The 12,976-nt window shown below is 44.3% G+C and overlaps 2 protein-coding genes across 3 annotated transcripts in view; one reads left to right on the top strand and one right to left on the bottom strand.

Moving 5' to 3' along the window:
- The window catches only part of MOGAT1 (monoacylglycerol O-acyltransferase 1), a 37,239-nt gene extending 35,266 nt beyond the window's left edge, over window positions 1-1,973 (bottom strand). Inside the window, exon 1 of the mRNA XM_045030482.1 lies at window positions 1,167-1,973. Coding sequence (XP_044886417.1) covers window positions 1,167-1,260 — 94 coding nt within the window. The 5' untranslated portion in view covers window positions 1,261-1,973. The remainder of the gene's footprint in view (window positions 1-1,166) is intronic.
- Window positions 1,974-10,847: 8,874 nt separating this feature from the next.
- The window catches only part of FARSB (phenylalanyl-tRNA synthetase subunit beta), a 51,857-nt gene continuing 49,728 nt past the window's right edge, over window positions 10,848-12,976 (top strand). The window contains exons 1-2 of one of the 2 annotated variants that reach the window (XM_045030474.1): window positions 10,848-11,145; window positions 12,548-12,603. In XM_045030474.1, coding sequence (XP_044886409.1) covers window positions 11,064-11,145; window positions 12,548-12,603 — 138 coding nt within the window. In that variant the 5' untranslated portion in view covers window positions 10,848-11,063. Of the gene's footprint in view, window positions 11,287-12,547; window positions 12,604-12,976 lie in introns of both variants that reach the window. The other variant, XM_045030473.1, reaches the window with a different exon arrangement.

Below are 12,976 nucleotides of genomic sequence, written 5' to 3'. Positions count from 1 at the left end.
TATGCTACTATAGGTGTAAACTGTTCAGACCTCAAATACAATTATTTGTAAATTGGAGAGTACACTAAAAATGTAAGGGGCTAAAGGCAAATATGTAAAGGTTAAAAAACAAACACCACGTACACACACACCTGGAAAAAGAATTAAATTTACATTCTTTTCCCCAATCTCTTTGTTTGTAGGTAATTAGACCACACCTAAATGTCTATACTGATCCAGAAACAATTTTGGGAATTAAAAAAATATTATATTGGCAGGATTTATAAGGAAGATGTTTTTGTAAAAATCAAACTACGGGAATACTGAAATCACCTGACCACCACCAGTAATTCATAGAATAGTGAGCCTTCTCAGTGGATGCATCAGTGTACTCCATGGACTTCAGGAAAGCTATGCCAATGTATACTATCTGAGAATCAAGCTTTACCCACATGAGTAAGATTTACTCCTATGGTTAAACATTTAATGGCAGGACTCCTAACTGAAACATTATGAAAAAAATCACCACACAGTGATAAATTAGTCTAACTAATTTAGTAAGATAACTAAGCATCAACAACTAGGTTAATTTTAGATAAAAATAAACAAGCATATGAAAAACATAAGAGTCCCATCTCCTGAAGCAGGAGGTTAATGACAGAGTAGTCCCTTATCAGTAATGATTTAAGTTCGATTTGCACTGAGATTTACCACAGCAAACTGTCCTACAAAAATAGTTAATAATCAAAGCCACATTAATCATAAAAATCTTTACATCTGACATTCTGAATTCTTTTTTGTTGTGGGGGTAGGTATTAGTCATCATAAATCTAGCTCGGAGGGGGGAATTTGTTTTAATGGGAAGATACTGTAATTGAGAAATTCATTTGTAGCTGTTTTTTAAAAAAAATATCCATGCGTAACAAAAACACAAATAACAGAAGGAAAACAGCAACAGCTTTTCAGACAACACAGAGCCAACAAAACTAGAAGTGATCTCCTTACTCCTTCTACTCTGAAATGCCCTGTCCATTTGACTCTGAACAAAATACTATAGTAAGAAAGCACCGTGGGAATTCACCACGTGGCGACTGAGTCTGGAGGAATCCTGCCTGCTGCTGCTTTTTTACAAAAAATAAAGATTAATCATTTTCCCTCGAAGACGTAAGCAGGAAAAAGGCTGTTACCTAGTAAGAGGAAGGAGAAGAGCCACTGAATCACTGCAGCTGTCTGAATTCTCCTGGCCAGGGGAATGTTGATGGGAGCAAACTCGACCTTCATGCTGTGTCTGTCCTGTCCTGTCCTGTCGAGGGAAAACTTTCGCTCTTCCCCGGGGAGGTGAATAGCAGCAGAACGAGGAAAGCAAACAACCGACTCCCAGCTCCGATCCCGCCAGGATTAGAGCAGGTCCTCAGTGCTCCGGCTGGCCAGCGCTCCCAGCAAGCTGAAGTCCGGGGGGTGAAGGTTCAGCTCCGGCGCCGGGGCGGCCCCGCTGCCTTGGGGGGAAACGATCACGGAGCGCAGCCAAAGCCTCGGGGCCGGCATGTGACTCAGCCAGGCGGCGCAGGAGTAGCAGAGTCAGCCCAGAGCCCGTACGCACCCTGCCTTACGGGAACTCGCTGCCCTCGCCCCCGCCGGCAGAGAGGGGGCAGTCCCGGGCCAAGAGGGCTGCCCGCAGCGCAGGACGGGCTCGGCTGCAGTTCAGCGAGGTTGGCTGCTGTGCAACACGAGGGCACTTCAGGCCAAGAGACGCGTCTAGTGGGGAGGGGCAGTGACCAGGGCAGATGGGAGAGGAGGTGGTTGTGATAAGATCTGCCTTGTCAGTGCAAACAGGAGCCATCAGGTGATTCCCCTCCACGTGAAGCGCTACCCCGCACCATCAGACTGTGAGAAAGGTGCCCCGTGTTAGGGGCCTGGAGCCAACAAATATGAGCAGAGTGAAAACAGCCTAAGTCTTTCCCCATAGTTTTAAGCAGCCGCCTCCATATGTCTACGGCCACTGAACAGTATGGCCAACCCCAAAGGTTCAAAAATCACAAGTCAATCTCCAAAAAATCATGAGATTGGCCCAAATATGATTTTTTTAAAATTACACTAATTTTGGTCTAAGTTTTTCAACTTCCTCTGCCCACTCTGGTGTGTGTGCATGCAGGCATGTCCAACCCAGGGGTGTGGGTCCATTACAGTATTACCAACTCTCCCTAATTTACAGCTTGGCTATGTAATGCTGTCAAACGAGGGGCCAGCTCTTGCCAAAGCTTTAGGCCCTAGTCAAGCACTGACAAATTCATTGCAGGAAGTCAGGCTGTTTCACCTGTGTGTTAATATGGCTAAGGTGGGTATCGAACTCATAACGTTGTGTTTAGTGTTTTAAGCTTTATGAAATGCTTGTAAATTGCTGCATGTGTTAATCTCACTTATCTTTATCACCTGCTGTAAGGTAATATTTAAGTTTTTTGCTTTATAACTGTAAAAAACGTTTGGTCTGGAACTGTGGACATGTCAGGAAGATTGTCTCCTGCTCATCAAGAAAGCTATCGCAACTAAATGGGCCATCGTGGGACATCACAACACAAAGACTTTCTTAATTGCCTCTTAACACCCAAGAAGAGGCTAAAGAAAAAGGGCTCCTCCCATCAGTTTGAATTCTGGAAGAAAGAAAGAAATATATCTGGCAGGAAAAAAATTTCAGTTTCTCATCTCTTTTGCTATTTGGTCTCTGACAGGGTCAGAGCTACGAAACAGAAGCAGAGATTCCCCACGGTCAACTTGGGTTAGCCCTAAAATACATTCAGAGCTGACAGGTTACAACAACATTGTCACCTTTTAAAACCACAGACTGTAACTCATTTGTGTATATAAATTTGCTTGCTTTAGCCTTGTGGTTACTGTCTCATTTCTTTTTTCAAATTAATAAATCTTTAGTTAGTTTAATATAGGACTGGCTACAAGTATTGTCTTTGGTGAGAGATCTAAAGTACAAATTGAACTGGGTAAGTGACTGGTCTCTTAGGACTGGAAACAACCTGAATATTTTTGGTGTATAGGAACTATCAGTAAATCCAGCTTGCCTAGGTGACAAAATAGACTGGAATGCCCCAGAGGACAGTCTGTGACTCTATGGTAAGCCTGTTATATCGCTTTAGGAGTTCACATTTGTTACTGGGTTGGTGAAATTTAATTATAAAACACAACCAGTTTGGAGTCTCTGCCCTACTTCTTTGACAGTCTGCCCTGAGGGTTAGACACTCAGGGCCCTGAGCTAGGACCGTCCCTAGCTATTCTGGGGCCCTACACGAGCTACAAGACAGGAAGAGAACTAGTTTACCTTGCCATATAGTCCCAAAGAAAGAGAGGGGATTATTTCTGTGCAAGACAGACAGACTTTGACTTCTTATGTGGGAGAGACATTACTGTTATGTTGTCCTCTCTACAGAGCTATAGCTTTTATAAAGAATCAATAACAGCATATCATTTTTATGGATAGATGATAAACCACAATTGGAGGACCTAATTTTTGCTGATAACATTGTTCGGCTTAGTTTAACATGTCACTTAATGGAAGAAGAGACCCGGCTTTTGGCAGGTACAACAAAACATATTGGCCTGTTCATCACCAAGGGGAAGACAAAATATAAGGCTATCAGAGCTAGAAAAGCAACATAAGAACATAAGAATGGCCCTACTGGGCCATCTAGCCCAGTATCCTGTCTTCCAACAGTGGCCAGTGCCAGGTGTCCCAGAGGGAATGAACAGAACAGCTAATCTTCAAGTGATCCATCCCCTGTTGCTCATTCCCAGATTCTGGCAAACAGAGGCTAGGGACACCATTCCTTCCCACCCTGGCTAATAGTCATTGATGGACCTATCCTCCATGAATTTATCTAGTTCTTTTTTGAATCCTGTTATGGTCTTGGCCTTCACAACATCCTTTGGCAAGGAGTTCCACAGGTTGATTGTGTGTTGAGTGAAGAAATACTTCCTTTTATTTATTTTAAATCTGCTATTAATTTCATTTGGTGGCGCATAGTTCTTGTGCTATGAGAAGTAATAAACAACACTTATCTATTTTCTCTACATCAGTCATGATTTTATAGACCTCAATCATACCTCTCCTTAGCCGTCTCTTTTCCAAGCTGAAAAGTCCCAGTCTTATTAATCTCTCCTCATATGGAAGCCGTTCCATACCCCTAATCATTTTTGTTGCCCTTTTCTGAAACTTTTCCAATTCCAATATATCTTTTTTGAGATGGGGCAACCACATCTGCACACAGTATTCAAGATGTGGGTGTACCATGGATTTATAGATAGGCAACATGATATTTTCTGTACTATTATATATCTCTTTCTTAATTATCCTCAGCTTTCTGTTCGCCTTTTTGACTGTCGCTGCACATTGAGTGGATGTTTTCAGAGAACTATCCACAATGACTCCAAGATCTCTTTCCTGAGTGGTAACTGCTAATTTAGACCCCATCATTTTATATGTATAGTTGGGATTATGCTTTCCAATGTGCATTACTTCGCATTTATCAGCATTAAATTTCATCTGCCATTTTGTTGCCCAGTTACGAAAAATCCTTTTGTAGCTCTTCGCAGTCTGCCTGGGTCTTAACTATTTTTAGTAATTTTGTATCATCTGCAAATTTTGCCACCTCACTATTTACCCCTTTTTCTAGATATTTAAGAATATGTTGAATAGGACTGGTCCCAGAACAGACCCCTGGGGGACACCAATATTTACCTTTCCCCATTCTGAAAACAGATCATTTATACCTATCCTTTGTTTCCTATCTTTTAACCAGTTACCAATCCATGAGAGCACCTTCCCTCTTATCCCGTGGCAGTTACTTTGCTTTTGCCTTTGGTGAGGGACCTTGTCAAAGACTTTCTGAAAATCCAAGTACACTATATCCACTGGATCCCCTTGTTGACCCCCTCAAATAATTCTAGTAGTTTGGTGAGGCATGATTTCCCGTTATTAAAACTATGTTGACTCTTCCTCAACAAATGATGTTAATCTATATGTCTGACAATATTGTTCTTTATTATAGTTTCAACCAGTTTGCCTGGTACTGAAGTCAGGCTTACAGGCATGTAATTGCCAGGATCACCTCTGGAGTCCTTTTTAAAAATTGGCGTCACATTAGCTATCCTCCAGTCATCTGGTACAGAAGCTGATTTAAATGATAGGTTACAGACTACACTTAGTAGTTTTGCAATTTCACATTTGAGTTTCTTCAGAACTCTTGGGTGAATACCATCTGGTCCTGGTGACTTATTGCTGTTTAATTTGTTCCAAAACCTCCTCTAACGATACCTCAATCTGGGACAGTTCCTCAGATCTGTCACCTAAAAAGAATGGCTCAGGTTTGGGAATCTTACTCACCTTCTCAGCCGTGAAGACCAATGCAAATAATTCATTTAGTTTCTCTGCAATGGCCTTATTGTCCTTGAGTGCTCCTTTAGCACCTCAATGGTCCAGTGGCCCCACTGGTGGTTAAGCAGGCTTCCTGCTTCTGATGTACTTTACAAAAAAATTTTGCTATTACTTTTTGAGTTTTTGGCTAACTGCTCCTCAAATTCATTTTTGGCCTTCCTAATTGTATCTTTACACTTCATTTGCCAGTGTTTATGCTCCTTTCTATTTTCCTCACTAGGATTTAACTTCCACTTTTTAAAGGATGCCTTTTTGCCTCTCACTGCTTCTTTTATTTTGTTGTTTAGCCACGGTGGCTCTTTTTTGGTTCTCTTACTATGTTTTTTAATTTGGGGTATACATTTAAATGGAGTCTCTATTATGATGTCTTTAAAAAGTTTCCATGCAGCTTGCAGAGATTTCACTTTTAGCATTGTATCCTTTAATTTCTGTTTAACTAACCTCCTTATTTTTGTGTCGTTCCCCTTTCTGAAATTAAAAGCTATAGTGTTGGGCCGCTGCGGTGTTTTTCCTGCCACAGGGATATTCAATTTAATTATATTATGGTCACTATTACCAAGCGGTCCAGCTATATTCACCTCTTGGACCAGATCCTGTGCTCCACTTAGGACTAAATCAAGAATTTCCTCTCCTCTGGTGGGTTCCAGGACTAGCTGCTCCAAGAAGCAGTCATTTAAGATGTCAAGAAACTTTATCTCTGCATCCTGTCCTGAGGTGACATGTACCCAGTAATCCCCCATTATTATTATTATTATTATTATTGAGTTTTTTATTTTAATAGCCTCTCTAATCTCCCTGAGCATTTCACAGTCATTATCACCATCCTGGTCAGGTGGTCAGTAATATATTCCTACTGCTATATTCTTATTATTAACCATTAGAGTAGATGAAGAAATACTAGAACTCATTTTACCCATATAAGGAGTGGTATGTGCAATGATGGTGAGACCATGTTAGATGTCAAACAACAAATATCAAAAGCAGCAAAATGAAAAGATTTGGAAAAGTAGCATGATTGACATTGACACAAATATATATTTTTAACACCTGCATGATGTCTGTCCTCCTCTACGGAGCAAGGTCATGGAAATCTACAACAAAAACTGGTAAGATCAACTAATTCCAAAATAAATGCCTGCAGAAGATCTTCAAAGTCCACTGGAAAGAGTTTCTTGCAACATCAGAAATTCTGAGTAGAGCAAACCAATCTACGGCATCAAATATGGTCAGACGTATTTAGGATATGCTTTAAGGGTGCCCCAACATAACTTCCACAGCAAGTTATAATATGGGCCAGAGACACCGGCTTCTCCAGGCCCCGGGGGTGTTCAACTCCCTGCTCTGCCCCAGGCTCTGCCCCCACCTGACCCCTTCTCCCAAGCCTAAGCCCCCACCCCGCCTCTTCCCACCCAGTTCCAGCCCCTTCCCCGAGTGTACCTCATCCCCGCTCCTTCCTCTCACCCCCAGCGCCTCCTGCACACTGTGGAACAACTGATAGTGGCGGGTCGGAGGCACTGGAGGGAGGGGGAGGAGTTGATTGGTGGGGTCGCCGGCAGACGCTGGAGGGGAGTGGGGAAGCTAGCTGCCAGTGGGTGCTAAGAACACATTAATTTTTTTCTGTGGGTGCTTCAGCCCTGGAGAAGCACTTACGATATGTGCACCACCTGGAAAGAGGAAAAAGAGGGCAAACTAGAAAAACATTACGTAGAATAGAGAAGGAAGCCAAATCCATCAACATGACACTCAGAAGCCTGAAAAGACCAGCATAAGACCAAAATAAATGGTGGAAACTGGTGGACACCCTATGCATCCGAGGATGTGGGAGGATAAAGAAAAGAATGAACACAAACGTGGGTGAAACACCATGAAATATGAAAATAAAAAACATCTCTCAGAAAACAATGATAAGGAGCGTCACAGATATCTCCATGATAGCATAATCCATTCATAACAAGGCAATTCTGAAGACAGTTTTTGTAATAGTTGAGGGTGACAGAATGGAAATGCTTTAGTCACTTATCTGATTTAATTGAAGAGTGTTTAAAAGGGTGGTTACATGTTAGGCTTCTTATTCAATTTTTGTATATTCTTATACACACTAAATGTAGCAGAACATAAATATAGGATGAAACAGTAGGTTAATTAATTAATATATGCACTAAAATGAAGTTTAAGGAAAAGTGGAAGAGAAGTAAAAACAAAGCATCAAACCAGGAACAGGTAATAAAACAAGGGTGATGGGATCCTCAGAGTGCAACCTGAGACTGTGGGATCGCTCTACCCCCTTTACTCACTATTCTGGGTAGTCTCTCACAATGCCTTATTGGAGGCAAACAGCAAACCCCTCCAGGTGCTGTTACAACTCAGTACAATCGCATGTGGCACCACATGCCCAGCTAGATTGCATGAATGCTCTCAGAACCACTCATGAACCACACAGAGAAAGGTGCCAGCCACATTCCCCCAGCTCCCAGCCTTGTACTCTAGGAATATACCTTCTTGAGCAATGCAAATTTATTAATTAGTTTGCCACTTCATCAATGGAAAGTGGACATGCACCAGCCTTTAATAAATCTGCTCAGGTCACAAACACTTCAGGCAAACTCACCAGTAAAGATAAATAGTAAAACAAGTTTACTGATTACAATAGATTTTAAGAAATAAGTGGCAGGCAAAAAGTCAGAATTAGTTACAAAAGAAAACAAGTGCACAATCTAAATCCTAAACCTGTGAGACACTAGGCAGTATTTAGATCAAGTTTTCTCACTCCACTAGATGTTACATTTCATAATACACAGGTTTCACCCTTGAAACTTGGGCCAGTCTCCTCTGTTGGCCACCCTCACTCTTCTGAGCGAGGGAGAGGGGGGAGAAAAGGCCAAGCATGGACCACTGTGTTCTGTTTTATACCCTTGTTCCATATGTTTGGAGAACGTAAGTCCAGGTATGTCTGGTGGGCGTTGCTGAGTCACCAGGCAAGATAAAGCAATTCCCCTGGTGAGGCCTTGTGCAATGCATCCGAAGAAGTGAGCTGTAGCTCACGAAAGCTCATGGTAAAATAAATTTGTTAGTCTTTAAGGTGCCACAAGTACTCCTGTTCTTTTTATTGAATTGTATCTCCTTTGCTGGACAATGGCTGTTGATGGTTGTTCAACACCTGCACGGGCATTGATTAGCTCCCTTGTTGTAGTCTCTGGGGATCTAATAACTGGGCAATACCCCACAGCATTCTATCTCATAGAGCTGGAAGGGACCCCAAAAGATCATTGAGTCCAGCCCACTGCCTTCACTAGCATGACCAAGTACTGATTTTGCTCCAGATCTCTAAGTGGCCCCCCTCAAGGACTGAGCTCACAATACTGGGTTTAGCAGGCTAATGCTCAAAAGGACCACTAAGCTATCCACAATCACACAACTTCAGATGCACCAATGATATACATATTTAGGTAAAACAATGGCTTTCAGCAAATCATAACCTTTCCCCTGATACCTCATGTGGCATGCTTTATATAAAATATCTCAATTATATATAAATGATTAATATGGGGGCTACAGGGCACTCCCCTGAGGTACAGAGTGTCACAAAGGGGCAGTATGCACAAGAAAACACTAATATTAAATATATGAAAATGAAATTTTTGTCTGAGTACTGACTATCTGATAGACAACTAGACTCACTTCTTCCATAATTGTAATGACAACTTTTATTACCTGAGTTGAGCAATAGTCTAACCTGTAGTAACTAGTCCTCACACGTCTCACTAACCTTTCTTAGATTTATTATGCTCATTTCAATGGCCATTCAGATCAATGGAAAGACTCTCCGACTGGCAATTAAAATTCCAATATCCAGGAGACTATTCCCTGGTAAGGGTTCTCTGCAAGACTCATGAACACTAGGGGTCTCATGCTCTTATTTACACCTGTAACACATCAGCATAGCTTTGACTTCAATACAATTACTCTTGATTTACACCAGTTTAACTTAGAAGAGCATCAAGCCTATTGATTTCATTGGTTACTCTCAATTTATACTAGTGTGACAGAAGAGAGTCAGGTCTCAACTCCTCTCCTTCCAGAAAGAAGTCTCTCAGTTCCTGGGGCTTGATTTTCTGTTGCCCTGCTCTTTGTGCACTCATTTACACCAGTGCAGAGTGCAAAACGGGCATTAACACTATCTAATCACTTACATAACATTTTATGTTCAATTTACTACAGAATGTGCAGGGGTAATGGAGAAGCACTTAGCTCTCCAAATGCAAACATGACACAAAACCTGCAGAGCTTCAAGCAAACAAACTTTCAAAAAGTTTTTTTTCCTCCTGCTGATGATAGCTCATCTCAATTGATTAGACTTTTCCTGTTGTTATGCATACTTCCACCTTTTCATGTTCTCTGTATGTATAAATATCTCCTGTCTGTGTGTTCCATTCTATGCATCCGAAGAAGTGAGCTGTAGCTCACGAAAGCTCATGCTAAAATAAATTTGTTAGTCTTTAAGGTGCCACAAGTACTCCTGTTCTTTTTACAGATACAGACTAACATGGCTGCTACTCTGAAACTTTCTCGAGTGCATCTTCTGTTTTCCACTATTTCTCGCTTGAAATGTCCAGCTAAAGATGCTGCAAACTGCACTTTACTGTTACCTCAACAATCCCCTTTTATCATTACTAAGAAAGTCCCAGGGTTGCAGGCTAGCATAATAGCTATAACATTCATTGCGGGGTGGGGGAGACTCTTCATTAGAAGTAGTCTGCTGGGAAGCAGGTGTTAGTGGGTTGCATAGCTAAATTTCACACTGATTTGGGGGTTATATTTGTCCAAGGCACAGCTCGTACGTCTGGAAACTCCGCCTTCTGACTCTGACTGGGTGAGCATCACTTTAACAACCCGGTACGAGCTTTTAGTCTCCTCCCCCGCAAGTCATTAGCGCCCAGCACAGTCAAGGACTGCAAGGCCGAGCCCACAATCAGGGCTGGGAAGGGCAGCCCGGTGCCATTCCCCGGGGGGCTGCAGTGCTTTGTCTACCACGGTGCCCCAGCCCCTATAACGCGCCCCCTCCCTCACCGGGGCGCTGACCAGCCCGGGGAACGTCCCCCGCGCCCCCTCCCGCACCGGGGCGCTGACCAGCCCGGGGGAACGTCCCCCGCGCCCCCTCCCGCACCGGGGCGCTGACCAGCCCGGGGGAACGTCCCCCGCGCCCCCTCCCGCACCGGGGCGCTGACCAGCCCGGGGGAACGTCCCCCGCGCCCCCTCCCGCACCGGGGCGCTGACCAGCCCGGGGGAACGTCCCCCGCGCCCCCATTTGGGGTGGAAGTGTCACGTTTCGAGCTACCCAAAGCCACGGCCCCGAGCCAGAGCGCGGGCGGGCGGGAGCCGCTGAGTGAGGCGCTCGGGATCGCCGGGGAGGGGGCCTGGCCCTGCACGGGCGAGCAGCAGCCGTTCCCCCAGGGCCCTACGCGCGGCCCGTTCACCATCTGGAGCCGGCTCGGCCGAACCGACCCGGCTGACGTATCGTCCTGCGTCCATAGGTGTCCTGGCTCTGCCTGATCACACCAATCACATCCTTCCTTTCGTGCCGCTCGCACGCCGCGGGTCCCGCACGGGGAGAGCGTGTGCGAACCGGACACCGGGGCAGCGTGAGATGGGGAGGGCAGCAGCGCTGGTACAGGAGCAGAAGGGGACTCGGAAGATCAGGCGATGCTTTAGGACAGCCCCAGCGCCTGGTTAGTTCGGCGGAGTCGGGGTCCTTCCAGCGGGCGTGCGCGGAAGGCGCATGCGCAATGTGACTGTAGCTCAGGCTTCTGACATGCCGACGGTCAGTGTGAAGCGGGAGCTGCTCTTCCAGGCGCTGGGCAGGCGCTACAGTGAGTGCGGGCGGGGGCCGCGGTGCTGGAGCGGGTCGGGTGGGGCCTGGCGGGGTCTCCGTTGCTCTGGCCTGTCACCAGCTTTCAGGTCACTGTCACCTGGGGACTTAGCTGCCCTCCCGCCTGTTCCTGGGGGCTGCTCCCCACCGAGTACCAGCTCCGGTGCCGGTCTCTGCCCCTGCTCGGCGCTTTCCCAGTTAGCAGCAAGGTGCTGCCGATCCGGTCTGAGTGTCCTGACTCTAATAGCGGCCAACAGTGAAACTGACAAGTCTCTGGGTCGATTTCGTTGGGGAAGTCTGTAAGGAGCCGTATGTGCCGCGTGGAGTTGGCTGTAGGCAGGGCTAGACGTCACTGCAATAACTTACACTTAATGCCCAGGTGGAAGTGTGTTTGCACAGCCATCAGGGCTAAAAACGCTTTTAATCAAAGCTTGGGTTCTTCAGACGTTCATAGCATTTGCTTGGGAAAGCCTCTTGCATGCCGTGGCTTGGTGGATTTTTCGGGTTCTGTGTGCACATACCTGCTATTTGAGTTCCACTTACTGATAAAATACAGGTATACACTTAAAAATTACAAACTAATTTTAAAACAGCATATTGGGGAAAGCAGTTTTTAAATTGCTTGGCTTCTGAACCCTGAGGTCTGGATTCTTTTTTTTATTGTAATAGTTGATGGATTCAGAAATACATTTTTTAAAAATTAGGGAAGATAGGTAGACCTGGCAGATAAAACAGCTTAGCCAAATTGCCTTTTCCCACAGCCCTTCCATTCCCCCAATTTCTCTGGTAGACTAGACCTCTCCATAAGTCAGAAGGTGAGTTATGAATCCTAATTTATACCCAACTGACTGAATGTGAAGGTAATTGTTGATGCTACTGCACTGCTTCTCATGGGCTTGTCTGTTCTTCTGCTGATGTGATGTGTTCCTGTTCTGTTATACTGTGTGGAGACTAACCTGAAAAAAAGCTAATGGTACAACCAATTGTATTCAAAACTAACTCTGAGATATTGTGTTCTAAATCTTTTGCTATTCATTTCACAAATCAATAAATACAATACGAATAGCAGAAATTGTTACTAAAACAAAAGTAAAGACAAAATTCTCAATCCTAAATGTCTGTCCGCCCCCCCCCCCCTCCCCCCGCGCAAATAGCATTTAGTATTCTATTCAGGGCTTTTTCCTGAGTTGTCATCAGAAGTCTGAGGTCTGTTTATTGGAAACCAGAATTAACTAGAGAGCTTTTTCTTTCTTTCTTCCTAGCTGATGAAGAAGTTGATGAACTTTGCTTTGAGTTTGGTCTGGAGCTTGATGAAATTGTAAGTAATATGTTGCCATTTATCACATTTACATTTGTCTTTAGCCCTTTGGCTGTGGGGGATTGATTGCAGTTCTGTTTGATAGAGGGGACCCAGTCTGCTGTGTCTTCGGCAGTTTACCTGCCCATCACCAGTAAAAGAGCCTTCTCTCTGAACATCATAAGTAGTGTATATGACCCACCGACACTACTATTCTGCTGTATGGCCAGGAACTTCCAACGTTGGTATCCCAGTTACAGGCTCTGTGTTGCAAATACTTTATAAACTCTGCTTTGGCTTTATTTTTTTTATGCAAGCTTGTACAACTGCCACAAAAACGTAGTGTTTTGGGCATTTTATATAGTGACTGAAAAGTAGTGGTTGAGGTCTTGAT

The sequence above is a fragment of the Mauremys mutica genome, chromosome 9, assembly GCF_020497125.1.
Source record: "Mauremys mutica isolate MM-2020 ecotype Southern chromosome 9, ASM2049712v1, whole genome shotgun sequence".
Classification (NCBI taxonomy): Eukaryota; Metazoa; Chordata; order Testudines; family Geoemydidae; genus Mauremys; species Mauremys mutica.
The sequence above is the reverse complement of the archived record's forward strand: the minus strand, read 5'-3'. Positions and strand labels throughout refer to the sequence as shown.